Raw genomic sequence first — 27,638 nt, 5'->3', positions numbered from 1 at the left:
CGAATAATACTCCATTGTGTATATATACCATATCTTCTTTATCCATCTATTGATGGACATGTGGGCTCTTTCCAGACTTTGGCTATTGTCGACAGGGCTGCTATAAACATGGGGGTGCCTGTGTCCCTTCGAAACAGCACACCTGCATCCCGTGGATAAATACCTAGTAGTGCAATTGCTGGGTCGTAGGGTAGATCTATTTGTAATTTTTTTGAGGAACCTCCACTCTGTTTTCCAGTGTGGCTGCCCCAGTTTGCATTCTCACCAGTGGTGTGAAAGGGTCCCTCTTTCAGTGTCTGGGAGCTTTGACTAGTGAAGAATTCTAAGTGGAATTTGGACCGAGGTACGAGATCAGCAGAACATAACATGGTTGTCGCTACGGCCTTCTTGGCTCTAGTTTTTCTGTCTCTGGTGATAAGGGTGTTGTTTTGCTTCTCAGTACCGACGGGACACGTTTCATGTGGGAGGTTTACATCCTGCTTTCTGGGGACAGGGGAGGGTCTCAGTGACCTTATACCGGAAGCTTCCCAAGCAGCTTCAATGTAAAATAATCAACATGCCATTTTGGCGGCCTGCCCTTGGCCACTAGAGCGTGGAGATGCTGAGTGCTTTGGGAAGCCACCCCGTGAAGCTGAGGAGAGAGGGGAGGCTGTTCCCAAGGGGGTGTGCTGTAGGCAGAATAGCGCCCCCCAGCGATGCCCGCCTGACGGCTCCCCCTTCCACCGCAAAGGGGGAGCGGAGGATGCGACAGAAATAAGGTTGCTGATGAGCTGACCTCACAGAGGAGCCCACCCTGGCCTGTCTCGTGGCCTGATGTCATCCCAGGGTCCCTACCAGGGGGAGAGTGAGGCAGAGCTGAGACCAGATGCGAGCCAGCCACTGCTGGATCTGCAGACTGGAGGAAAGGCCTGTGAGCCTAAGAGCACGGGCAGCATCAGGAGGGTGGTAAAGCAGGAAATAGGTTCCCTCCCAGGGCTGCGGGAGGAAGGAACACACCCCAGAGACGCCCAGCCAGATCTCTGACCTCTGGAACAGCAGCAAAGAAAACTTGCAACTTGCATGATTTAAGTCGCTAAGCTGGTGGTAATTTGTTACAGTAGCAACAGGAAACTCCCATGGGATACATGGGGTCCAGGTCGGGGACTCTGAATGTATCCTCGGAGCTCTCTGGCTAGTGGTTAAAGCTGCCATCTGGGTTGCTGCAGATCCAAGTTTCCATGTTGGATGCAGGAGACAGAGCTGGCCTGTCAAATCAGGGCACGGGGGAGGGGACACTGTTTGGTAACCACCACTGGAAAGCAGGTTCTCCCCACGGAGAAAGACGGCACCGGATCCCTACCTCACACCACACTGGACAGAAGCCGCTCCAGGGTTTGGGCGATGCCGCTGGCGGCAGTGTCCCCGTGAAGCCTCCTGGGAGGCAAGCGGTGGCTTCTCGAGGATGCCACCCACCTACTCGGGCAGTGAGCACGTCCAAGGTACGTGAGGCTTTCGGAACCACAGCGGTGATACTTCCTCTGTCGGTGAAAAAGAAACCAGAGCTACAAACTGAGAGCAGGGACTTGAACAGACACGTGCACACATGTGTCCAGAACACCATCATTCACAGTAGCCAAAAGCCACCCAAGGGTCCACGGACAGATACATGGACAAACAAAGCGGGTCTATCCATACGATGGAGCATTATTCTGACACCTGCTATGTCAAGGATGAAACTTGAGGACATTAGGCTAGTCACAGAGGGATAAACACTGCATGCTTCCACCTATGTGAGGTCCCTAGAGTGGTCAGAATCACAGACACAGCAGGTAGGGTGGTCTCCGGGAGCTGGGGCCAGGGGAACAGAAGTTCACATTTAACGGGGGCAGTTTTCGTTTGGAATGACAAAAAAAGTCCTGGGGATGGATGGTGGTGATGTTTGCAGTCCTTACTGGAAGGGTGTTGCTCAATACCCCTGACTTGTACACTTACAGATGGTTCGAATGGTAAAGTTTATGTTGTCTGTGCTTTGCTGTAATAATAATGAAAAAAAGAGCTCTCACTTCAGCTGCACATGCATTAAAATTGGAATGACACTGAGAAGATGAGCAGGGCTCCTGTGCAGGGATGACACAAATTTGGGAAGTGTTCCGTATTTTTAAAGCCTGTTTTATAAAAAAAAATAGCTATGAGTAATTTCTTTGTTAATGACAGACTTTTTTTTCAAGTTTATTTATTTTGAGAGAGAGAGAGAGAGAGAGAGAGAGAGAGAAAACACAAGTGGGGGAGGGGCACAGAGAGAGAGAGGGAGAGAGAGAATCCCAAGCAGGCTCACACTGTCAGCACAGACCCTGAAGCGGGGCTTGAACTCACAGTGAAATCATGACCTGAGCCGAAACCAAGAGTCCGATGTTCAACCGACTGAGCCACCCAGGCGCCCCAAATGATAGACTTTTAAAAAATCTGAAGAAGTGGGCGCCTGGGTGGCTCAGTCGGTTAAGCATCCAGGTAGGGCTCAGGTCACGATCTCACAGTTTGTGGGTTTGAGCCCCACATCGGGCTCTGTGCCGACAGCATGGAGCTTGCTGGGGATTCTCTGTCTCCCTCTCTCTCTGCCTCTCCCCCACTTGCTCGCGCGCTCTCTCTCAAAATAAATAAATAAACATCCAAAAACCCAAACAAGAGTTTATTCTCACTTTTCGACAGCAACGGTGGGGTGGGAGTGTGGTGGTGGTGGTGATGGGGGTCCACTGTGACCACAGGCTTCACGTGCTCTGCCTAACTTCCCGGCCTTTGCTCCGACCTGGGGTTGGCTCAAGATGTCAGGGAAACATTCCTGGACTAAACAGTGAGACTACCACCTCTTTGCCCTGGGCAGTGAGATTTGGGGACTTCTCAAAAGCATTAACAGCCATATTTTTAAACACAAGAGGAAATTTCTCTGGCAGTCACCCACTTCCTCCTATTTCTTTTGTTCGGCAGAGAGAGAGAGTAACACGCCCCGTGACTCAGACGCTGTGCCAGGTGTCGGTGGGGCCAAGCCGCTGCCAGGCACTAGAGCAGTGGGATGGATCTAGTTCACAGGAAGGTCTTCTGGGGCAGGAGGAAATCCAGGCTCGGAGGGGAAGAAGCTGGGAGCGAGTGTGGACAAATCCTGCTCGCTGAGCCTCAGGGGCACCCGAGACAGCCCAGAGGCCATCCTTTGAACCTAAGGAGGATTACCGGGTTTCTGAAAGGACTGCACACAAACAAAGGGCCCCAGAGTGTCATTCCTCTGGACGAAACCTCCCAAGGTATGGGCGTCGTCTTCGCATCTTTGTACTGTTTCCCCATCTTTTGCTTGCTCACTCGGCCTTTCTTTCAATACGTACGGCGTGCCACCCTCCTGGGTGTCACTCGGAGGGTTGGAGGGCCCTCCCACGAGGGGAGGGGGGCCGGCTTGCTCACCATTACCCCCCGCCACACGACAGCCGTCACGGAGCCGGGCTGCTAAGCGCACGGGGGCTCTGACGCATGCTGGGGAGTGAGAGAAGCCCCAGAACAGAGCGAACCGGCCTGGCCCGACCCCACCAATATTCTTGCTAAGAAATAGCAACGCAGTCGAGACCTCAGGACGTTGTAAGGGCAGGTCTTCTGTTTTGGGCGGGGGGGGGGGGGGGGCGGATCGTGGCCCCCTGCCCAGAAAAGAGCCAGGTTGGTGTGGGATAAATCAGAATCCCATGTTGGAGGGAGAGGGGCAAGTATATTCTAGGCTAGTGCTGTCTGAGGAGATCGAGTGTGAGCCGGGCAGTGATTTCAAGTTCTCAGGAGTCACAGGAAGCATTGAAAAAGAAACGGGTGAAATTAACTTTAGTAATATCTTTTTTTCAGCCCAATAGAGCTGAGGTAGTATTTCAACATGTTTCAACGTTCAATCAGTATTAAAATTAAGGTATGCTACATTCTTTTTCTTCCCCCCTGCTAAGTCTTGGAAATCTGGTGTGTGTTTTACGCTGACGGCACAGCTCAGGTTTGACGTTTTCAGTGCTCAGTAACCACGGGTGGCTCGGGGCTGCCGTGCTGGACAGCACAGCTCTGGAAGGAAGGGGAATGATGTCCAGGCAGCCCCTGCACCTGGTGACAGCACAGAGATTCCAGGGGTCACGGTTCCTATTTCCACATCCAATCTAATTAATTACTGTCCACAGGGAGCCATCTATGAGAAGTAGACAGGGAATCTCCACCTTCAGAATAGTTCAAGGCTGTCAAAGGCTGTCCTGCTTGGGGCAAAATAATTTGCAACCCACATTCCACTCCTCCTCAACTCTTCGTATTGTTGTAAGTTCAGCTGCTTTCACTGAGACGCCCAACAAACAGTGGCTTAAGATAAAGCAAGATAAAACGTGCTTCTCTCATGGAAGATTTGGGTAGGTGGTCCAGGGCTCCTCCACGATCAGGGACCCAGACCCCTCCACCATTGGACCCCTCCACCATCCTCCACATGGGGTTCCTGTCTCGTGGCCCAAGACGGCTGCCCAGCTCCTGGCATCACACGTTCGTTCTTGCTAGGAGAAAGGAAGAATAGGAGATGGGGGGAGGGGCATGCGTTCGCCCTTGACGACAGGAAGGCATTCTGCGCCCCAACTTGAAATATACCTGCCTTCTCGTTCTGAAGCTTCCAGGGAGAATTTAAAGTTCAAAACTGCCCCTCCAAGTTGAAGTCCATAAGAATCAGTGTCCAAGTGTTCAAGTGCTTTGGACAGCCCTGTCTCCCAATTCCTCTCTCCCATCTGAGTCTCATCAGAGCCCGCCTCCTGCAGCTACAGGCTGCAGTGTCTTGCTGAGGCTCCTCTGGGACCCAAGGCGGAATTCTTCCCTTCGCATCCCTCCCCCCGGCAGAGGACCGGCACTGTTGGCATCCCCTGGGAACCTGTCCCAGATGCACATTCCAACCTGGGCTTCAGCGAGCCCTCCACGTGGTCCTGATGGGCATTCCTTTGACCCTATTTCCTACTACCTCTGTTGGACCCCCCTGTCCCTGCCTCTGGTCGGGAAAGTGCCTTTGCTGCCTCAATGTCGGGTTGACAATGCGCCGCTGATGAAAGCGCAGACTGTGCATCGCCCTGGGCGCTTAGAGGCTCATGGGAAGGAACCGCTCGTGTTAAGCTTTCCTGCTGCAAGGGGGACACGGTGGAAAGCCTACCAGTCTTCTGTGACCCTCGTACAGACTCGTGCCCTGCTGATCCTGACTGGCCGCAAGGAGCCCCGTCCCCAAAGGCTCTTCAAGCCACTGCCTCATCTTCGTGCGTGGTTCCCCTGACACCAGCTCAGCCCACGCCCACCCTACTCTGGGGAAGAATCCTGGGCGGGCGCCCCTCCCCCTCCCCGGCTTCCCCCATTCTTCCGAGTCCCTCCGCTGAGCCATCCTTTTGGATTCTTTTCTTCCAGGCTTCCAACAGTTGGTGCAGGAGGGGAAGTTTCGGGAAGCCTACCTGAGCGTCTCCGCGTCAGCATGGGAAGGGCAGGACTGCGGCCCCCAGTACCAGGCTCTGGCCCAGAGCATGTGGCAGGTGGTCCAGCAGGCTCTGGAGGGCGTCAGGCACGGCCAGGAGCTGGAGCTGAAGCTCCAGGCAGTGCTGGACACTGTGGAGTACACACAGGACAAGCCCCCGAGCCTGGAGGCTGGTACCCTCGAGGATGGCACAGTCGCCACCTGGGGCAGTCAGCTGGAGAGGCTGCTGAGAAATGACGCTGAGGCCCGAGTGCCCACCTGGGACCCCAGGGGCAAGCTGGGCCCCTTCCTGGAGAAGCTAGAGGAGGCTGTGAGACAGGGCCTGGGGTCACTGAGGGCGAGCCAGCTGGGGGCCCGCCTCTGGACGATCTACAGCACCTGCTTCCAGGAGGTCCTCCTCAGCCGCCTCTTGGAGCTCAAGCACTCCTGTGGCGCCAGCTGGAACAGCTGCTGCGTGCTGTATGCCTGGGGCAGGACGACCTTGTTTGGGCAGCTGGGGTGAGTCCTCCTGGAGGAGCTTGGGGTCCTGGGTGAGGGCCCCCAGGCCAGGGCTGCGGTCGACACAGAGCCTTTCGAGGGGCCACCTGGGCGGGGCTGGTGGCCGGAGAAGGCAGATGCAGCCCCAGCCTCGGGGACACATGCGTGTCAGTGTGCTTGTCGTGTATATGTGCCGGTGCGTTAGTATGTTAGGGTGTGTTTGTGTGTGTGTGTGTGTGGGGGGGGGCTCACGGTCCACACTTGTGTGTGACCAGAGACTGGTCTATGCCAACAGAGCCTCTGGCTCTGGTTTCTCAACCCCAGCTGCCCTCTCTAGTCACTGGGCCTTGTGCAGGGGCGAGGGGCGGGCAGCACAGGCTGGGGAGGGGGCGAGGCCCGGCCTGGAGTCCACTGCCCTTAGCGCTGAGCTGTCCTCCACAGCCCAGTCCCTCCCCCAACCCCAGCTCAGCTCTGTGCCCCTCGTGGTTCCTTCCAACCCGGCAGGGAGATGCTTCCGAATGCACCTTCCACCTCCCAGAAGCCCACGGCCGGGTACCTCTTGGACTCCATGATGTTTGTGACCTGGATGTCCCAAGTGCAGAAGAAGCTGGTGGGGCTGATCCAGGTAAATGGGTCCAGGAGTCTCCACCACCCAGAGGTCTCCTTGTCCCACATCTGGCTGGGGGACAACAGGAAAGGGGATGGGCCAGGGCGGGCCCTGGATGGTGGGCTGGAGCCAGAGCCCCAGTCCACTCCTAGGGCTGCAGGGGTGATGCCGTGCCCATTCTGGCCCTTGAGCACTGTCACGTGGGAAGTAACCACGTGCCGTGGGTCTGAGGTGTGAGGCGTATCGCGGGCCCAGAGAGAGCGCGTCAGACCAGAGGTCACTGTCCTGACCAGTGAGCGCAGTCTGGCCACTTCCACCCCGGTGGCTACAGAGCAGGGCCGGCGAGCCTCGGGTGGAAAGCCAGCTGCCCCAAGGTGGGTGCATACGGTTAATCCTTGGCAGACGGAGAGGACTTAAGGGGACGTCGCGATTTCCTACTATGGTCTTTTTTTTTGTTTTAATGTTTATTCATTTGTGAGAGAGAGTGTAGGTGGGGGAGGTGCAGAGAAAGAAGGAGACAGAGGATCTAAGAGGGCTCTGTGCTAACAGCAGAGAGCCTGATGCGGGGCTCGAGCTCACAAACCTTGAGAGCGTGACCTGAGCTGAAGTCAGACGTGCAACCAACTGAGCTGCCCAGGCGCCCCTATGATCGCTTTTAACAGACATGACCTCCCATAACGGCATCCCTGGCCGTGGCACAGACACGTCTAGTGTCACGGGAACCGGCGGAAGAGATGTTTTGGGAGGCAGGGAAGCTTTCTGCCCATCTCAGCTAACAGACCGAGAAACTAAGCTTTACGACCGTGAGGTAGAGAATCGTTATCGGCCTAACGGGAATTTTCCAGTAGCTGGTGCGTAAGTGCCCAGCCTTTTCCTCGCCGGCAACCTCAGGGCTCTGAGTTTTGAGGCCCCTTGTCCTTCACGGCTCTCCCCAAAACCGTGGCGTTGCAGTTTGGGCCGGATCAGGGAGGACGGGGCTTCTCACTCCTCGCTGTTCCACGCTCCAGCCGTCAAGGGCTGCGCTGCAGTGTCCGGTGGGCAATTCAGACAGGCAGCCGGAGCGCAAGCAACGGTGCCGCCTTCCGGGTCGTGGCGCGGCGATGCCCGCGAGAGGCGCGATGCCGGGCACCCGTGTCGGGTGAGGGCTAGCACCCGCCGTCAGTGGCGTCGGGCAGGCAGCCAAGACATCAGCTTCTGGCAGGGCTAGGAGGGAAAAAGTACCGAGGGCTGAGCTGGTGGAGACAATCAGCTTCCAGGCTGCCCCTTTCCGCAGATAGGAAGGCCACGGCCCGCCAGGGGCCTTCAGATGGAGGTACCTGGGCTAGGAAGGAGACCCAAGTGGGAGTCTGGGCAGCCAACCTGAGGACGCCCCCCTCCCCCGGCCGCACTGTGTTGGCCGTGTGGCCAGCCGGGTGAGGAGGACAGCTTCCCCTGGGGGGACCTGCTAGGGACAGCCTCTGTCACTGCCTGGGGTCGGGCCTGAGAGGTCACACTCAGGTTTCTTCTGGCCAGGAGCTGGTCTCCAGGGCCCTGGGTCTCCCTGGTGCAACCTGGTCCCCAGTGGTCCGTGGTCCCTGTGTCCCCAGACTGTGTGTCTCTGGACCCTGGCGGCCCTCTCAGCTCTCAGCCCACGCCCGCTGATGGGCTCTGCTGTCCGCGAGTGGGAGCTGCCCATCACCCCCAGGCAGATGAGCGGACGGGGATGGGAGCGATGGCCTGGCCAGGAACGAGGAGGAGGGTGTATCTAGACGCTGATGCACAGAGGGCCGGGGGCTGTGAAGGGGAGGGTTTACTCAGAACTGGGTCCCTCGGCGGTGGGCGGATTTCAGGCTGCTGGTCAAGGGGGGAGTTCCTGGGCGGGCTCTGGTTCTTACTCGCTCTCCTGTCCTCAGTTGGGGCGGAGCCCTGGAGAGAAGCCTGGGGATCAAAGTTGCTTTTACTGTTTTCTGGGCAGGAAAGGCTGGAGGAGACTCTAGAAAATGTCCTGATCTGCGATCAGAAAAAGTGGGCCCCGTTCTCCCACCCAACGTTCCTTGAAATCTTCCAGGTATTCGCCAGTCAGAGTCTTTCCAGCCCACCACGTGGGTCCCTGGCCCCTTCCTGAGCGCCCCGCCTGGTGTGTGGGGGGGTGCCTGGAAGGATGGGGTGCTGGGGGGCGATGACTGACGGGTGGCCGGGCGCATGTGCAGCAAGGACGGTGTCAGTGACTGAGGGTGGCAGGCACAACAGATGGGGTCCCAGTGCTGGGCTGCAGGGCGCATCTTCAGGAGACAGGCCTCCTCCTGGAATGTCTCAGCTCACGAGACTGCCCGGGGCCTCAGGTAGGATCTGCAGAGAGACCAGTGTCTGGGGATGCCTCGACGAGAGGGTCAAGCAGCCATGGGGGTGTGGGATGTTTGGCCTCGGAGGAGAGGCCACCCCGTGTGTGGGGAGGGGGAGGGTTTTTTCTGTTTGTTTTTTTAAAGAGGATCTGTGCTGGGAGTTTCTGTTGCTTCTCTTGACTGCTCAGAGTTGGAGGGAGAAAACATGTTATGCATCCTTTATGCCAAGAAGCCCTGTTCAGAGTGTCAGGTGGGGAGCTGGCAGCTTCGTGGGGGGGGGGGGGGTGGCGGCAGCCTCTGGGCCAGACAGGAGAAGCCTAGCCATGCGTGGGGATGAGGAGGTCGTTCAGGCTGTCTGATTGCAGGCTGATTGGAGGGTTCGAGAGAGGCCTGCAACACAGGTGGGGCCGGGAGGGGTAGTGAGGGCCTGGTGGGAGGCGTCTGCTCTGTGCCACCGGCAGCGGGCAGAGTGGCGGAGGGGTGTGGGTGCAGCTCCCGCGCGTCAGCCCTTCCTATAACAGAGTTGGGGGGGACACGGTCTCCCAGGGTCCGCCGGCTGTGTCATTGGTCCCTGGGTTCCCCCCTGAGAGGCCACTTGCTTTGACTGGCAGCTGCTGGAAGAAGCCATGATTGCAGCAAGACCCATTGGACCATCGGTCACTAGCCAAGTTCAAGCCATGGTTCTGGAAATATTTTCAAAGTTTCTGAACAGGTAAGTGAAAAGGTGGTCGTTGCCTAGAGAAGGAGGTACGGGTGTCTGGGTCCACAGAAGCCCAGTTAGAGTGCTAGCCGAGCCTCCGCCCGCGGGCCACCGGGTGCTTGGCCAGTTCCCGAGGCAGGGCAAGGGGTGGGCACTGGCTTTGGGTGCCCCCAGTCTGGCCTGCTCCACCTCCCGCCTGGCTCTGGAGGCAGCCCCTGTGTGACTGCGGAGACGTCCCATGGTGGCACCTTCTGACATGGCGTCTCCAGCCTCCCGTGGCTGTCAAGCTAGTTCCCTGGAGGGACTACAGTTAACTTTTACTTAATTTTAGTTAATTGACCTTTAAACACCACCTGGGGCTGGGGCTCCCGTACTGGACAGCAGGACTGGGAGGAAGGGGGAGCCCAGCAGGGCAGTCATGAGCATGCAAAGTCGAATTCTGTCTTTATCTAAAACTTCATGTTTTGCTCATTCTGGATGTTTTGGATCGGTTTTGATTTTTTAAAATGTTTCATCAAAATATTATCTTGGGGCACCTGGGTGGCTCAGTCAGTTGAGTGTCTCACTCTTGATCTTGGCTCAGGTCATGATCTCATATTTCATGGGATCGAGCCCCATGTTGGGCTCCGCACTGAGCCTGGAGCCTGCTTGGGATTCTCTCTCTCTCCTTCCCCCTCTCTCTCTCTCTGCCCCTCCCCCCCAATAAATAACTAATAAAAAATGATCTTGGTTACTAACCTTGGCCAGGGACCTGGAAGACTGCCCGTGTCCCCATTTCCTCTGCTTTTCACCGTCAGAGTCCTGAGCCACACACCCAGCTCTGTCCCAGGCTAAGGATTTGGGTGGGGACTCTGCCTCTTTCCCGACAGGCTGGGGCTGGGCTCAGTGTTGCAGGGTCCTTGGGCCCCTGTGATTAAGAAGCATGCCTTGGGCACAGCGCGGTGTAGACCACATCACGAGGCCCCTTTCTCCGGAGACTTCAGAAGTGGCTGTGTTCACCTGGCCCAGGCTCCATAAAGGGTGGCTGTGAGGCAGGTTACTTAAGAGAGGCCAGGGATATGGATTGTTAGGTGAAATCAGCCAGGTTTTAAATGTTTAAGAAAATGTTGCTGGGCCGCCAGTTTGATCTGTGTTCTAGGGACTCAGACTCGTGAGGGCGCCCCTTCTGTCCTGCTGTTGGGGAGCAGGGGTGTGTGCTGTCCCGGAGCCTCCCCCTACTCTCTGCTTTGGAGCAGCTTCAGTGGCCCAGCCCGGGCGTGGGGTGCCGGCCTCCCCTTCTTGAGAGCACCCCCAGGCCTCAGCCGACGCTCCCAGGGCTTGGAGGGCACGGCCTCGTCTGCCCGCCTTCCCCTTCACCCGCCGGGGAGGGAGGGCTTCTCAGATACAGCACTGACGCAGCTCCAAGTCCACGGGAAAAGCCACCCCCATCCTGTTCTCAAGCATCTGCCACCAGCGGTCCTCCAGGGCATTCGGTGAAAATGTCTTTAGGAAGCATCTGGCTGCTGGGTCTGGCACGGAGCCAGCCCAAGTAAACCCCGGCTGCCTTGTCAACATCTCGGTCCCTGCAACCCACGTTTGTGGTTCTGTGAACGAGGCGGCCGTTAGAGCAGAGAAGGGACCCGGCCTGTGGGGCTGGGGCTGGTGGGCGGGGCCTGCGGCTGGTGGGCGGGACTGCGGCAGGTGGGCGGGGCCTGCGGCCGGTGGGAGGGCCCTGCGGCTGGTGGGAGGGGCTGCATCTCCCGCTTCACACCGCAGGTACCAGGACAAGGCTGTCCACTTCCTGCAGCAGAACGCCACTGCGGGGGCCTTCCCCGAGGTGCACGTGCTGGGAAACTGCTGCATCCTCAGGTGCGTGGGGGCGTGAGCCGGGTGTGGGCGGGGCCGGTGGGCCCCGGCAGGCTAGGCAGTGGACGATCCGGATTTGCTGTCCTTCGTGAAAAAAGTGGGGAGAGGAGTTTTGCACTGTACCTTTTGCATTTTAAGGCACGTGGGTACAACAGTCTATAAGTACAGAGAGAAAAAACAGTGGGATGGGATAGACATCCCATGGGATAGACAGCTGCAGCAGAAATGAGGGAGCGTCAGCCTCCCATCTGTCCCAGGGTGCACAGAGGCGCAGGGGTGTGGCCGGTGTGCTGCAGCTTTGGGGCTGTGGCAGGGCTCTGGGCCAGGCCCCACGGACCCCCTTTGGTTACCCCAACAGGAAAACGTGGCAGGAGCTGAGTCAGGCATGCTTTCCACCTGCAGACCTGGTGACTGCGGTACAGGGTGCCATCCACGCCATTGAGGGCCACAGCCGGGACCACCTCCTGCTTAGAGTCAGAGCCCTGTGCCAGGTGATGCCGTCCCCGCCCCAGCACTGGCGTGGGGTCTCTTCTCCTAGAAAACCTAGGCAGAAGGCGCCTGCCCGTGTCTCCCTGGACTTCTGCCCAGCCCAGCAGAGTCTTTGCTGGGGAGGGACATGGCAGCGATGACAGAATGGGCTAGAGATGTTCCTGGTCAGCCACCACCCCCCCCCCCCCCGCCTTCCCCAGCTTGCCTTCTCTGTCTGCAGCAGAGGGGCAGGGCCAGCTTCCTGTCTGACCTGAGGTAGGGGTCCTGTCCGATGAGTGGGCTTAGCTTAGCCTCCCTGCCACTTGATGAGGCCTGGCCCCCTCCTCATGGAGGGTACCTCCCTCTGTCCCCTCTGGCCAGACCTGCCTCTTCCTTTCTCCACCTGTGTGATTGCTCTCCTGCCAGGCCAGTTGAGGCCTGACATTGGCTCCCCTCTCCCCACCCCGGCTCTGACCGAGCTGCATTCCCAGGCAGGTGAAGTCCCTTCACTGTGTCCCAGAGCCTCTGTGCCTGCCCGGCTTTGTCTCTCCCTGGGCTGTGGCTGCCACACCAGAGGATGAGGTCCCTGAGGATGCCCAGAGGCTGACCCTGGAGCCGAAGCCCTGAGAGGGCGAGGTGGCCTCCTAGGATGTGGAAACCACAGGAGGGAATTTTCCATTCAGATTAGGGGTTCAGGGCCCTGTCCTCATGGGGGCCTCCTGGGTGGAAGATGGGAGGTACTGGTGGTCGGTCTCCACTCCTGCAGTTCTAGCCAGTGGTTCATTTTCCCCCTGGGGACCGGCTCCTGAGACCACTGCCATTGGATTTTCTGCAGAGTTGAGCACCTGGCAAGCCCTGGGGAGGTCTGGTCCTCCCAGGGTGACCAGCAGCCTGTCCTTGCCTCTCCCTGGGCTGTGGCAGACATGGCTTCAATCCCAGCATTCCGTTCTGCTCTGGCCCGATTGGAGCCCCGGGGTCTTTCTCCACACAGAGCTCCAGGCAGGCGGACCTCATGGATTGGACGTTGGCACCGTCTTTTACACATGGTGCCGATGAGGCTGCGTCATGCAGACGGGGCGCCGGAGGGCTGGGGTGTAGCGGGGACGGGACTTGCTCAGGTACCCTGGTAACACCGAGGAGGCTGGCTTTGCCCCTCTGCCCATCCTCTGTGGCGTCCACTGAGAACTGAGCAGGCCCCAGTCCCGTGTCTTGGGAGTCTGATCTGGAGGGAAAGCATCATCGAGGTCGGGTGCCAGGCCAGTCCTGTGGGGACAAAGGGGAGAGACGTGGGGGGACTCAGGAGGGCTCCAGGGAAGAGCTCGGGTCAGGGGCTGCAGTCTGAATCTGGGGTGCTCTCAGAGATCGGCAGGAAGAGGGTAGACAGAACTTTGGGACAGACAGTGGGTGAGCTTCTGGCCCAGGACTGTGCCCTCAGTGGGGCGAGGCGGGGGCCCAGAGGCTGGAGGAGACCGGCAAGGGTGGGAGGGAGCACGGCCGGCCCGGGCACCGCGGGCCCCCGTGACATCCGACCCTCCTGTCCTCAGAATCTGCTGAGGGGCCACTTCGGGAGGAAGGAGAGGGATCTGGTCAATGCTCTGAAGTCCCTGTGGCAGGGCCTGGAGGGCTGTCCCAGCCTGCACTCCACTCCCGTGTATGAGGTAGGAGGCCGATTCCGGGGGACTGACTTGCTGGCGGTCACCCTGAGGAGCTGAAGCAGGCACCCCTGGAACCCGGCGTTAGGCGTTCGATGTGGCTGGTGGTGGGGACAGGCCCTCCACAGACCCGTGCTGGAGGAGTTTGAGTAGCATCCGCCTCCCCGCCCCCCCCCCCATCCCCGAGGGTGCACCGCTAAGGCCAGCCAGACCGTGTCCTGGGACAGCTTTCACTCGGGCCTCTCCATCTTGTCTTGTGGAGAGCAGAGCATCATGCAAAGTTTGCACATGGTGGTCTTTGGGGAGTACGTCCAGGCCCTGGCCACCCACCTCAGGATGCTGGCGCCCAGGAAGTGGGGGAGCCTGAGGATTCAGGTGGAAACGGACATCTGGAAGTTGGACAACATCTTCAGGAAGCACGGGGTGAGCCGTGGACCCCTCGGGTAGGCCAGGTGCCGGGAGGGGGTCGCTTTGTCCTCCCTTTCTGGTTCTCGTCTCTCCCGGCCCCCTGCCTGGGCCGGGGGTGCTGTCCTCGCCCAAACCACACTCAGACCTGCTGGCACTGGGCCTCGAATCCCACACACAAGGCTGGGGCCGCCTGCTTCCACGGCGACACTGTGAGATAGGGTTGGGATGTCGCAAGCTGGGGGAAGGCAAGCCCTCCCAGGACAGGTGTGGGGAGCTCAGGAGGTAACTTTGGCGGGACCAGGCAGCTCTGACCAGCAGCGCCCACCCTGGGGCCTGAGGGGTAGACCTGGGCTCTGGGCCTGCAGGTGGGTAAGGGGAATGGGTCCTCCGGAGAGACAGGAAGCCGGGAACACAGGGCCCATGCTCACGTACCAGCTGCTCCCGGCAGGGTCCCGGCTTGGCCATCCCAGAGGAACCCATCCTGGGGATCTTCCAGCTCAGTGAGAACAAGGGCAGGGAGACTGTGGATGATTGGCTGGCCTCCTTCAGGGACAGATTCCCAGGTTATCTGAGGTACGAAGGAGAATAAGGGGCTGGGGAGGGGGTTGGTAGAGAGGGGGACGGGTGAGCCTGCGGAGGTGGGGTGCTGCCAGGGGCCCCAGTGGGGGCAAGGCCGCACCAAAGCATGGGCCCCTGGGTATGGAGGGTCAGTAGCTGCCAGAGACTGAGAACCCTAAGCTGGAGTCTCACAGCTCATTGACCCCTATTCCCAGATAGGGAAACTGAGGCCTGAGAGCAAGGGTCTGGGCAAGGACTTGCCCAGAGTCCCCAGCAAAACATGGCAGGCAGTGCAGGACCATCACTCACCTGGGGTCTTAAGGGAGGCTGGTCTCCCTGCCACCCTCAGAGTGCTCCCATCCTGACCCGTTCCTAGAGTTCCCAGGGCTCCCTGGTAGGTCGCCTAGGGGTCCCCGGAGGGAAGGGCGGGTGGAGACTTGGGGAATGTGCTAGTGTCCCAGCCGCCCTGGAAGATACTGCTCTAGACTTCATTGGTGGGCACTCCTGGGTACGCGGACCCCGTGGTCACAGGTGCACAGACCCAGAGGCTCACAGGTGCACAGAAGCTCTCTCCTCACTCCCTAGCATGCAGGACCAGCCATGCAGCTCTGTGGACTCGGAGGTTGAGGTCAAGGGAAGATCCTGCTGCTGCTGCTGCTGATCCCCCAGCTCTGCACCAGGTGACTGAGGGTGCAAGTCTTCAGAGCATCCCTCCAGGGGAGGCGATAGGGCAGGGTCCAGCCCTGGGCAGGGTGGCCAGGGCCGTGGCTCTGGAGATGTGGAGGGAACCAGGTCAAAGGGCACAGCCGGATCAAGGTCCAGTTGCCGTAGCAGATGTGGCATGGCCAGCCTGGGTCCCGCACCTTGTGCTCTCGAGCACAGTTCTCAAACGTCTTGATCTCAGGACCCCTTTACTCTGAACAGTCACTGAACTTAAGTGCTGTAGCTTACGTGGTTAAATCTAAGAGTTACCATATTAGAAATTAAAGCCAATAAATATTTAGTAATTCATCTACAATATTGGTTAAAATAGTAATTCACCAAAATGGAAAATTAGTATTTATTAAATCACTAGAAACAAAGTAAATGACAATATATTATTTATATGTGAATATATAGATTTGAAAATAAATTAACATTTATATAGAATAACACTAATTTAGGTATATGAATTTATTAAAAAAAATAAACCCATAACATGTTAACATTATGGCAAATAATGATTTTTAAATGGAGAAATTAAGTATTTTCTGCAATAATAACAACAAACTTAACAATATGGGTGTCATTGTGTTATATTTTTGCAAAATCTTTGTCTGGCTTACTAGGAGACAGGTAGATCCTCATTTATTGGCTGCCGTGTTCAATGTGTTGTGACATGTTTTGGCTGGAGTATATAAGGAAGGTCCAGCCTCTCATAGACCAGTTACTATTGGGGAAAGAGAGGGTATTTTAATGCCTCTTTTAGGAAATTATGGCCAGTCTGTTTTGATATCACACCTTTCCTGGATAGGTGGTAGTTTATTAAAGATTAGGACGTACATTCTGAAACCAGCTTGATGAATTTTATGAAATTTGCATGCTCTGTTGTAGTAAAGCCCCTCGGTCTACTTTGCACTTTGAAATAGCTCTTCTACCCATATGTGATTTTGTAGCATAGAGTGTTTGTCACCTGGCAAACACAGGTTCACACAGTGATGTGGATCTAGATGTCAGCATGTTTTATCAGACCTTGTCCATAAAGCACCTTTGTTAACATAGCTATCAGTTTCATCAGGAAAGTCTATAGCTGTTGGGAATCCCAGGCTTACAGGGGAAGACACAAGTTTTCCAAAATCCCAATTTTTGCTCGAGAGCTCAAAATTTTATCATTGGCAACAAACACCATCATTTGTTTACCTTGAAGTGGCCAGCTCACATCATTCATTTCCAAGAACATGCCATCAACAACTGAACAGTCTGTCCATGGGTCATTCTTTCAAGTAAAAGTGGTGTTCCATGAAACAAGTAGCTAGTTCAGCTTGTAACTCAAATGTCAATTGCACAAGTGCTTTTCCTCAGGGCGGCCATTGTCTTTCACTGTGCAATACAAGGGCCAGGTATGAACTGTGTATTTCTTCATGTGGGATCTTAAAAATTTATGCATCACAAATTTTGTATAAATCACAAATTGAGATTTAACAAGAGTAAGTATTTTTACTCTTTTATCAGCACTTTTTAAAGTGAAACTGGATTTTTTTTTTTCCTGTGGGTCCATGGTGGTGAAGGACACTAGTAGAATTTGGTGCCACTGCTTTGGTGTGGGCCAAGGTTCTAGCAACTTTATCCGCCATGGCTTTTGGGCCACTGGTGTTAAATGTCCACTCAGCGAAAGGGGCATATGAAAAGTTTTGACCTCACAGGTCACCTGAAGGATCTCAGGTCCCTGGGATTCCACTGAATATATTTTGAGAACCACTGATCTAGCTGCACTGGGCTCTTCTCCTGCCCATGTGCCTGCTGTTGGTTGACTCACATGAAATTGTTGATATTTGGTCAGATTGTCTCTACATCTTTGTATGTTCTGTTCCACCTACCTGGAGTGTCCTTCCCATCTGTCGAAATTCTTCTCCTTTCAGGCCGCCAAGTCTGTTGCTCATTTTCTTTCCCAAGATGCACATCACAGTCTTCCTCTGGCCAAGAGCTGTCTTGTCTGTTCATTGGCAAGTGGCTTGATGGCAGAGGACCAACCACATTTGTCTTTGTCCCCCCAGGGTCTGGCAGAACGCTGACTGCCCTGAACAGAGGTGGAGGTGAGCAGTAGCTTCAGGGAACCTCGGGCTGTGGAAGTTGTGTGACTCCAGCAGCTACCTAAGGCAAAGGATCTGGGTGCCCCTGATCCCAGTGCCCACCCAGTGGCCACTTCATAAATGACAGCCTGATATTCAGGAGGAAGCCAATCCTTCCGAAGTCTGGACTCTTCTATCAGAAGGAATGCCTGGGGCATTTACCCTGGAACCCAGCCACCAAGCTATAAGGTAGGCCAGGCCTTGTGGGAGGCCACGTGCAGGTGTCCCAGCCAGCGACTCTACTGAGGACCCAGCCAGGGCTATGGACGTGAACCCCAGATGTTTGAGTGAGGAGAGCTTCAAGATTCCTGCAGCCCCAGCTGCCGTCTGATGTATTATCAGAATTAACTTGTGTCTGCACACCTGGACACTTGCCTGGTGTGGAGACCCCCACACCTGGTGTCAGAAGAGCAGTCGCAGGAAATGTCTTGGGTGGACATTCAGGTACCGCTGCCTCCGGGCTATGTGAATAAATCGCAGCTGACAGGCCTCTGGTTAACTCTAGAGTTGGAAGCAGTCATTTCTCTTTTTCCTTTTTTTTGTCCTCCTTGTCCACATTCTCCTTTCTGGAAAATTAAAGAGTAGCTCCTGTACATCTGTGTTTGTGGTCTGTGACCTCGACCTTGCATAGGAATTTAAACACTGTGTTTAGCGGATCCCCTGGGCTCAGATAGGTAGTATTTTTATATATATTGTAAAAGAAATGTGCAGTTTGGGTCTGTACTTCCTTGTTTTAAATTTTATTTATTTATTTTGAGAGAGAGAGAGCACGCACAAGCAGGGGAGGGGCAGAGAGAGAGAGGGAGAGAGAGAATCCCAAGCAGGCTCCATGCTGTCAGCAGGGAGCCCGATGTGGGGCTCAAACCCATGAACCCTGAGATCGTGATCTGTGGTGAAACCAAGAGTCGGATGCTTAAGCGACTGAGCCACCCAGGCGCCCCTGGGTCTGTGTCTCCTTTTTGTCTCTAGATATATTGAAGAGTTTTCAATTAAAATTTCCCGGTGGAAGGGTCTTTTCATTTTTAAGACCTGGTTTCGTTGCATGATACTGTAGAATGCTGCCTATATGATTTCTATTTCTTGGGACTTATTCAGCCTGTAGCCCTGATCATCCCCGTCCTCGACCCCAGCAGGCCTTGTCCACAGGCCACAGCCTGGCCCCTCCCTGGGACGCTGCTCAGGTCAGTGTCCTTGCCCCGGGAGGACCCTCAGCTTGGTGGGGAGGCCCAAACAATCAGGAACATAGCCACCTCCCACTGCCTTTTTTCCAACCCTGGCCCATCCCGAGTCCTTTGAGTTCTCAGAGCCCCCCACTCAGGTCCCGCAGGTCAAGGTGAGCCTGGGGAAGGGGGCTGTCCCTTCATGAGCTGGGGTGGGAAGTCTTTCTTCCTTTCTTTGTCTCCTGGTCTCTAGACCAGCAGGATTTTGTGGTTGTGCAGAGTCCAAAACTGTGCACAGTTTTCGGCCTGGAGTCCAAAAGGAGGAGGACCTCACGTTCCTTGTGTCTGAAGAAAGAACTGGCTTGTTCGTCCCTGGTCCTCTCTGTCCTCCGGCCCTCCTGCCCAGTGCTGCCACCTGCTGAAGACAACGGCCAGGCCGCCTCCTTCCTGATCTTCCACCGCTGTGGGTCTCGGTCCCTCCTCTTCCTCTCTCCACCCGGAGAGCCCTCTTTTCTCTGACTCGGGCCCAGAACTGTGTCCCTGGGGTTGTTTCTGAGCGGGCAGGGCAGGACCATGGCTGGGAAGGATCGGGAAGCCCTGACATGCTTGGTCTAGGAAGCAGAGCCCCGGGGACAGCCAACGGACCAGCCACACTTTCCACCCTTTTGGACCCAGGGCTGGACCACGGGGAGAGGGTGCTGGGCACTGTGCCAATCACATTACGTAAGCAAGCAGTCTAAGAACAAAACAGAATAAAAAGTTGAAGCCATACGTGGTTTTTGAAACCGGCCCAGACTGGTGCTGGGTAGCAGCAAACACTGATCGTCTCCTAAGAACAGTGTCTTCATTCTGGCTGGGTGTCAAAGTACTCCGACAGAGGTGGGGAGAGGCAGATGGGGGGGGGAGAGAGAGAGAGAGAGAGAGAGAGAGAGAGAGAGAGAGAGAATCTGAAGCAGGCTCCACACTCAGAGCAGAGCCTGATGTGGGGCTAGAACCCACGACCCAGGGGTTCATGACCTGAGCCGAAATCAAGTCGAACCCTTAACCGACTGAGCTCCCCCAGGGGCCCCTACAAGGAGTTTTGGGAGGACAATGAACTCCATGCAAAAATCAGCAAGCACATGGGCGAGACCCAGCAGGAACAGTGGACAGCGGGCAGGCTGGCAAAGACCTGGCTCTCGGCCACCCCGTGTATCAGGCACGGACTGTGGAGCGCAGACTAATCGTGCCGGAAGAAATAAATACAAGCTTGGAAATATCTATAGGGCAGATGCTGACTCCCCCTCACTGGGGATTCCTTGTGGCCTTAGGGAGGCTCCTTTGGGACCTCTTGGGGAGCAGAGTCACCGGTGTCACAAGAAAACCCTGTCCTAACATTTCCCCTTTCCTGAGCCTTCCACATGTTGCAGAGGAAGTTCATAGCTGTCTGCCTCATGTACAGCAGGACCCTGATGCAGCCTCCAGAAATGCATTAGGACCGGTCTCAGGTGCCCTTGCCAGGACGCTGGTCACACGGTCACAAGGGGATGCTCCTATGTCAGCGGAGGCCCCATACCCACTTTACGCTTTGCCCCAGCCCTTGGTCCCAGCGCGCGGGTCCAGTCCTACCTGACTTTGCCCAGTCCCTGCGGACACACGTTTGCCAGACACTGCAATTCCTTCCTCGGATAAGCTAGTCCCCTCGAGTCAAGACCGACGATCCCGCTTTGTCCCGACCCTGGTTGTTGGTCTGAAGGCATGAGGGTTGGAGAGAATGGGTGTGATCTTCTGAGACCACTGCCGGAGGCAGGGGCTCGTATCTGCCAGTGGCAGGGTTCAAGTTCTCAGAGCCACCCCCCAGACATCCCCGTGCCAGACCCCAGGTGCCCCGATGTGGGCCCCGACGTGGACGTCAAGACAACGCATCTTCCTCATGGTTCTGTGGCAGAACACACGGCCCGGAGCTCTCCGCCCAGTCCGCTGTGGCCAGAGGGAAGAAATGTTTAAGGCAATGCTGCCACCAAGATGTTAAGACCTCCAGCGCCACGTCTGTGTTCACCCCCTTCGCGGACGTTCCCCTCGGGCCAGCCGAGTCCACCCCCAGCTGTGGGGGCATCACCCCTGCATCGCGGCAGCTTGAGACTCAGCTGGCCGGTCTCTGCTTCACCACCTGAGGACCTTCTCAGGTGCCACGGAACGCACCCTGGAAGTGCCCAGGCTTTTACAGTCACTCCCAAGGCTTCCCTCAACAAATAGGCAAGGAGAGTCTGGTGGCGAGCAGCCTAGTTTCTCTGGAACATTCCACATGGTACTTCCCAGGGTTCCCAATGGGATGAGCCTTAATTGCCAATGAGTGGGAACCCACTCACCCGTATACTTTGAACGGATGCTGGAGGTCAGCCTAGGATCTGATTTTAAGGGTGGCAGAGCTGAAAATGCGACAGGTCTCTTACACCAAGGATGGGGCTCTGACAGGAACAGAATGACCTGTAGGCACAGATGGAGATGTTTGGAAGGATGGGCCTGAGAATCATCAACCCCGGATTCCTGTGAACCTGCTGCAGAATCGAGGGGGCCACCCCTGTCCCCGACAGTCTACGGAGCCTTCACCTGAGGCTGGTAACTTGCAAGGCGTCGCTGGGTCTCTAGGTCCGTTGAGGCCCTGCCTTGTTACGTCCCAGCTGATAAACAGGATTGAATAGAGCCCAGCAGGAAATGCAGTCCCTGCTCTGGGCTGGGGGGCTGGGAACTGCTTCCTTGCCAAAGGGTTGAGGCACCCGGTTGAAAGCCAAGCCGCTGGCTGACTGCAGAAGGGCCCTGCGGACGCAGCTTGAAACCACCAGGGCAGCGTGAGGTGGGGACTGCCGTGAGCCAGGTAGAAATGAGTGAGAGGGGATTTGTCTATTTGTCCTTGTGGCTCAGTTTTCCTTCAAGTATGTTGAAGCTCTTACAGATGCATAAACCGCATCTGTTATGTTATGTTCTCTTGATTAATAGACCTCTGCTCTTTTTATCTCTGATAATAGTCCTTTTTCTGACATCTATTTTATCTGATGTTTTAAGAGCCATATGGCTTTCCTTTGGTTTGACATGGCGTATCGTTTTCCATCCTATTGCTTTCGCTATATTATCTTCATATTTAAAGTGGGCTTCTTATAGATAGCATAGAGTTGTTGTTTTTTTAACCAAATCTGACGATTTCTGCCATTTCACCAGGGAGTTTAGACCATTTGTGTTTCTGTGATCATGTCCTTATCGCCTCTTTCATCTGTGTCATTATTGGTCTGTTTTAACTCGTTGCTTCCTCTTATCCTTATGGGTTCTTTTTTCCTATTTGTTGAATGCCTGATACTGGGAAATCAGATGACAGGAAGCTTATCTTTTTGGTGCTGGTTATTTTTATATTCTGTACATTTTCTTGATTGTTGTTCTGGGAGTCAGTTAACTTACCTGGAAACAGTGAGATCAGTTGGGGACTTGCGTTTAAGTTAAGGACCCAAGCAGCATTTAGTCCAGGGTGAGTTTTCCCCGCCCCTGTGCATCTACGCCGAGTCAGGGAAACAGAATGTGTGCACCTGTTCACCAAAGCCGGGGCCAGGGACGTCCCCAGCAGCACCCTCAACCTCACGGCCATCATCAGTGGATTGGACAAGAAGTCTGCTATACCCAAACAAGGGCATATGGTTCAGCAAAGGGAATGGATGGACGACAGCTGTGCACAGCCCCCTGTGGAATCCCGCCAGTGAACTCTGCAAGATGCCAGACACGAAAAATCCGTGTTGGGACATGCACATCCCTGCGGATGACGGCCGAGACAGGTGACACTCATTCTGGCGTTAGAGGACATCACGGAGCTTACCCACGGGGAGGACAGGAGAGGGATTACCCAGTGGGCTTCTCGGGGGGCTGACACATAAGTGCTCGCTCTGTGCACTTACAGTCTGTACATATTTCTTCAACTACGTTACACTTCACTTTCAAAATTTGACTCACACAGTTTTATGGAACGGCTCCATGTAGAAATTGCCCCATCCCCAGATGCTGTCCCCGGATGTTGTCAGGGCCTAGACCACAGCCACGCCATCCAGCTTTGATCTTGTGACCTATGGCACAGCTGAGAGGGAGTGAGGCCCTGATGGTGAGATGCACTCACGTGATGTGCTCGTGGCTGCCATCGGGGGAAATAACAGCAAAGCCAGGCTGGCACCAGCTTCTCTTTCTAAACGCCCCCCCCCCCCGGCCCCCGCTTTCCCTCCCTGGGGTCAGCTGCCCCCTCAGCACCTAACAACCTACCCGGCACGGCTTCCTGAGCAAAGCTCTGGCAAACAAGGTGGCCATCATCCTGGGTCTACACTGCGAGTTGTCGCTTAGCAATTCTCTTTCACGACACCTGTTTGTCTCTTCCTGGGACAGCCAATGAGCAAAAGAACAGAGAGACATGGGGCGTCCTCTCAGCATTTAGGAGACAAAGATCAGGGACGGCCCGTCAGAGTTACGGCAACGGGCAGCTGCGAAGGACCCATCGGAGCCACCTTTCTGGGGCCCATGTGACCATCTACGGAAAGCAGGGTGACTCCAGCCAGGAACTTGGTGAGGGAAGTAATTAGTAGCAGGAGGCTCGGGGACCGGGGGGACACAAAATGGTGATTTCAAACTGCTAAAAAGCAAAAAACTCATTGGAAACCACTAGATGTAGAATTTGTTAAACAACGTAGGGGGACTCCCCATCCGACTCGGAGCCGGTCCCCTGGCTGGGAGGGCACGTGGGTGGGGCGACAGGGTCTCCAGGCAATTCGGAAGCCCTGAAGCTCCAGTCACGCCCAAAGCTGGAAGAGGTTTCTGAGGGGGAACGATCTGCCGCCATGCCGAACACCATGTCGCTCACAAATGTCACTTCATTTCTCAAACACACCTGGACGCAGAGACACGAATAGGAGCGAGGGAGGCCTGGGGTTAAGGATCTGCTGTCTCGAGAGGAAGGAGGGATTCCAGCGGTTCATCTGAGACATCTCTACCGGACTGCATGATAGGGAAGGATTGGCACGACAGAGCCTGGGTCACAAGCCTCACCCCGAGGGTGTGGAGCCTCAACGACCCTCAGGCTGTGACCCAGAGCCATGGGCACCCGCATCACCGGGGGCTTGTACACGAGGCACCACATGGGTCCCGCTGGAGAGCACGGAACACTTGGAGGGCAAGGACAGAGCCCTCCCTGGAAGGACCTTAAGGTCCACAGAGGCAGGAAGGGGCAGGAGCTGGAGGGCAGGTCAGAGGGAGCCCCTCGCCCAGCCTGAGTCTGGGAGAGGGGAGGGAGGCAGCTGCAGGCAGACAGCTGGTCAGCAGGGCCCCTGGCACAAAGCCACCGAGGTCCTGGTCAGGCTGGCAGGGGGCTGGAGGGAGGCACCTGCTGCCGGCCTATCCCAGGATGGTACCTGTGGCACCTGTGAAGGTGGGTGGGGGCCACCTGCTCCTTGCACCGGGCCTGACACAGAGGGCCCTGGTGTCCGAGTCCAGCCACCTCCCCAAGGCCGGCCTCCATGGGCCTCACAGCTGCACTCCCTCACTGGTGGTGAGCCCCATCCCCGTCGGGGCCCAATCCTGGCCCGGGGAGGGAGAGGTAAGGAGCTCAGTGTGGGGGCTCAGGGCTCCCCCACCCGGTGGGCCCAGCTCTGGTCTGCCCCAGGTCTCCTCCTGGGGTGTCTTCACTTCCATTTCTAGAAGCCTGGGCTTCAGCTTCCAGAGCATGGTGTCTGGGGCCCCATCCCCACCCGGAGAGCTGGGGGAGCCCTCGCCAAGTGTGATGCCCTCCGCCAGCTCCATTTCTGACTCTCCCTGTGCGTCCCATGGGTCTCCGTCCTTGTCCTGGAGAAAAGCCACGATGCAGCTCAGGTGGGAAGTCCCCTGAGCCTGGCCCTGCTCTCTCCCGTCCCTGGGCCCCCCACCCCAGGCGTGTGGACCAGGCCCGGCCGGAGGGCAGAGCAGGGTACTGAGCGAGCTCAGGAGCTGACTCCCTATCTGGCAGGGCCTGGCGCTGCGCGCGCTGCAGCACAGGCAGGGGGGGAAGGCGGCTGACTTAAGGGCAGGATGTGCCCCTGGCTAGGAGGGAAAGTACCCACTGGCTCGGGGGCAGGCTCTCTGACATCTTAGATGCCCCCCACTTGCTGTGGGGGCTGGGGAGGGCCTGGTGGGTTTGACCTAGAACCTACTGTGAATTTCGTGTCTCCGTGTTCTGCAACCGGCTCAACAGGTGAGTTGAGCTGACTTTCCAGGGCCGGTCCTTTCTGTCACCGTGCAGGTGCCCTTGCTGGGGTGCACTTCCGGTCTTGGTGCTGGGGCACGCCCCCCACCGCTGCTTGCCCTTCCTTCTGCTGGGACCCTGCCGACCTCCGGACCCCCATGCTGGCCACACATTACAATCGCCTGGGCAGCTCTGGAAGAACAGCTTCTGTCTGCTTTGGCCTGAGCCAACGAATTGGGGATTTCTGTGGTTGAGGACTCCAGGTCCTCCAGTGAAGGTTTCGAGGGGTCTGGGCCCAGGAGTCCTGCTTTACTCCTGTGGGCAGTGGGGGCCCCCTGGGGGGCTGTTCCCGGGCGGTGTGTGCTCCTCCTCTTCCCCTTCCCCCGGGTCCAAGGTGCCAACAGTCCCTTCTGGGTCACACCCACAGCTGCCTGGTTCTCTCCGCTTACTTTCCTGAGCCTGAACGGGTGGCATTCGGACTGGGTCGTTTCCTGCTTGACCCCTGTGTTTTGGGGTTCGGCTATAATGTCTGGGACAGTGTGTGTTCCTGTACACGGGCTGTGTTCATTTGCCGGGGGTTTGGCCCTGCAGGGGCCCTGCCTCTGTCATCATGACCAGGCTGGTCACTGGCTGGGTTGGAGCCGTGCCCTCCCATCTGGGGATTCCTCCTGCCTCTCGGTCTCTGGCACTTTGGCAAGGATGTCCACTGGTCTCAGGGGCTCTTGTCTCCAGCCACTGTGTGGTCGCTGCTGGTCCTGCCTCCGAATGCTGTCCTCACTTGTCCCTACCCTCCTCCTGTCTGCTCCCCGCCCCTCCCGGGCTCTGCTCCGGGGCACCCCTCAAGATTCCTCACCCCGATGTCTGCCCTGAGACTCTGTGCTCCATGCCTGGGACCCTCGATGCTTCTATCCTGGACGCACCCTCCAGAGACCAGTCCTGTAAGGTGTCTCACCCTATGGGGACTCTAAAGGGGGTCTCATGAATGCAGTCACCTGGTGGACCGCAGTCCCAGCCCAGCACCTGCCCACTTACACCCACCCCCAACCTGGTCCCTGCAGGCTGTGGGCACCTCTCTGTCCTGGGGACAGGATGGCTGTGACTAGGCGGGCCCAGGTGGCAGGGGGCTCTGAGGGTGGGGGCTCCAAGCTGCAAGGGCAGCGCGGTTCTTGGGGGGCTCCTTTGAGCTATGAGGTCTCCCCACCCTTCCTTGCCATGTCTTGTGTGGCTCCTGCCCCTTCCTCGTGTCTGTGACCCTCAGCAACCACCTGCCCCTCTCTGAGCCTCAGTTTCCTCATGTGAAGTCACAGGGTGGGCTCTCCTCTCCCAGGAGTAGCTGCAGGATCCCCCATGGTGGGGTCAGACCAGGGCCAGACTCTCCCTCCCCTTGCTGACCTGCCTGTGCCCTGGTGCCCCTGGCTCACCCACCCCTGCTCCATGACCTGTCCCATGTCCTCTCTGCGGGGTAGGGTTTTACTCTGCGACACTCCCCTCAAGCTTGAAGAGGCCTCCACCCTCCCTGAGGAGGGTCTCCAGCCCTCTCCACCCTGACTGCTCCAGGAAGAAACACAAGCAGCACCTACTGGGCCAGGACCATCCAGGGCTCTCGGCCTGTAGTTCACTGAAGGCAGCACTCCTAGGTCCTGTGTCCCAGGGGCCCGTGGGGCCGAGCCGTCCCCCACCCCTGCGTCCTGCAGAAGCCCCAGCCTCGCCTTCCCTTCCTGTAGGGCCCAGCCTGTCCCTTCCTCCCAAAACTTTGGGTACTTGGCCTCTGATGGCTACTCCAAGCACTCACCTGAGCCTCTCCTGCCTCCCTGGAGGCCCCAGACCCTCCTTCCAGGGCTTCTGGATCCTTCAGGCGAGTCTGAGGTAGGGGTTGTAAGTTCTGACTGGTGGGGTGGTGGTGAGGCATAGTGGGGGTGACCTGGGGGTAGGTGGTATGGTTTCCCTACCTCAGTGACTTGCTCGGTCCCTGGGGTACCCCTGACTCTGGCAACTGAGACCTGACCTTGGGGCCTGATCTAGCATCTCCTGCCAGGTGCTGGGGACAGGAGGGTGTGGGGATGCCCGTGACCCCTCCAGAGTTTGGAGACCCAGGGTTCCACCTAGAATCTTCTGGGGAGTATCCTGGGGTCCAGCCTTTGAACACCTTTGCCCAGGCCTGGCCTGTGAGGAGTGAGAGGCCAGGGCTGTGCCCCGCTGAGGGCCCAGGTACTTTCATGGAGGCAGGACTGGGGTCCAGCCACCATGGCGGATGAGCTACGGGGCCCCACGAGGCATTCAGACATGGGTCCCGGAGGCTGTGGACCACCCCAGGGGAGGACTCCCTTCACATAGGGAGGAGAATGGGTTGGTGATAGAGCTTGCCCAGCAGGTCCACTCAGGCTCCACCCAAGGACCACATGGCCCTTCCTGACCCGAGATGGGGACACTGAGGCCCAGATGGGGACACTGGTGTCCTGTCCGTCCCATCCTAGGACATTGCTGCCACCTCAGTTCCCCACCTCCACCACATCCACCCTGGACCTGCTTTTCTTGGGTGTTTGGGGGGCTCAGAAGGAACACCTGCTATGCCAACACTGGCCGGCCTCCCCCCTCCCTGCTGGCCCACCGCCTGCATCCGGGGGCACAGAAGCCACTTGCCTGGACCCAGGCAGCCTTGGGCTGGGAGACTCGGGAAGTGACCTGGCCTGTCCCCCTTCTCACTCTCGTGCTGGGGAGTCCCCGTTGGGCTGGGAGTTTGGTCTAAACATACTGTGGGGGTGGCTCCTGGCCAGACTCTGGGACCTGGGCCTGCAGAGGGAAGGTGGCTCCCAAGACTGGGTGCTGGTCACCGTCCCAGCTGGCCACCACCACCTCCGGGCTGTTTGCTCCCTCCTCCCCAACCCCTCTCCCCCACCACCTCTGGGGCCCTGCCCTAGTTCAGGCCT

The 27,638-nt window shown here is 57.1% G+C and overlaps 1 protein-coding gene, 2 long non-coding RNA genes and 1 other non-coding gene across 13 annotated transcripts; 2 read left to right on the top strand and 2 right to left on the bottom strand.

Moving 5' to 3' along the window:
- The first annotated feature begins 733 nt into the window (after positions 1 to 733).
- LOC106975977 (uncharacterized) lies at positions 734 to 17,927 on the top strand. Of its 9 annotated transcripts, XM_015073350.3 has the most exons (13): positions 1,032 to 1,478; positions 2,966 to 3,272; positions 5,407 to 5,968; positions 6,452 to 6,572; positions 8,509 to 8,601; positions 9,487 to 9,587; positions 11,331 to 11,423; positions 11,779 to 11,911; positions 13,433 to 13,546; positions 13,808 to 13,963; positions 14,397 to 14,521; positions 15,092 to 15,186; positions 17,260 to 17,927. In XM_015073350.3, the coding sequence occupies exons 2-12, from the start codon at positions 3,047 to 3,049 to the stop codon at positions 15,165 to 15,167; spliced, it is 1,800 nt and encodes a 599-aa protein (XP_014928836.3). In that variant the 5' UTR covers positions 1,032 to 1,478; positions 2,966 to 3,046; the 3' UTR covers positions 15,168 to 15,186; positions 17,260 to 17,927. The 9 variants fall into 9 exon arrangements, 4 of the variants coding, with proteins under 4 accessions (XP_053080956.1, XP_053080954.1, XP_014928836.3 ...); XR_008299738.1 differs by lacking the exon at positions 14,397 to 14,521 and having other exon boundaries at positions 1,016 to 1,478; XM_053224979.1 differs by lacking the exon at positions 15,092 to 15,186 and having other exon boundaries at positions 1,021 to 1,478.
- On the top strand, positions 2,033 to 2,139 carry LOC113601596 (U6 spliceosomal RNA). Its single transcript, XR_003422891.1, has one exon. It is a non-coding gene; the product is annotated as a U6 spliceosomal RNA (small nuclear RNA).
- Positions 3,823 to 11,227, bottom strand: LOC128316132 (uncharacterized). 2 transcript variants are annotated; one of them, XR_008299744.1, is made up of 3 exons: positions 10,314 to 11,227; positions 8,348 to 8,471; positions 3,823 to 7,757 (listed from the first exon to the last, which is right to left on the bottom strand). It is a non-coding gene; the product is annotated as an uncharacterized LOC128316132 (long non-coding RNA). The 2 variants fall into 2 exon arrangements; XR_008299743.1 differs by having other exon boundaries at positions 3,823 to 8,471.
- A 904-nt stretch (positions 17,928 to 18,831) lies between the features above and the next one.
- LOC128316134 (uncharacterized) lies at positions 18,832 to 27,586 on the bottom strand. Its single transcript, XR_008299745.1, has 3 exons — positions 22,057 to 27,586; positions 20,843 to 20,960; positions 18,832 to 20,223 (listed from the first exon to the last, which is right to left on the bottom strand). It is a non-coding gene; the product is annotated as an uncharacterized LOC128316134 (long non-coding RNA).
- Between the last annotated feature and the right edge of the window lie 52 nt (positions 27,587 to 27,638).

Source organism: Acinonyx jubatus, chromosome B3, assembly GCF_027475565.1.
Source record: "Acinonyx jubatus isolate Ajub_Pintada_27869175 chromosome B3, VMU_Ajub_asm_v1.0, whole genome shotgun sequence".
Classification (NCBI taxonomy): Eukaryota; Metazoa; Chordata; class Mammalia; order Carnivora; family Felidae; genus Acinonyx; species Acinonyx jubatus.
The sequence above is the reverse complement of the archived record's forward strand: the minus strand, read 5'-3'. Positions and strand labels throughout refer to the sequence as shown.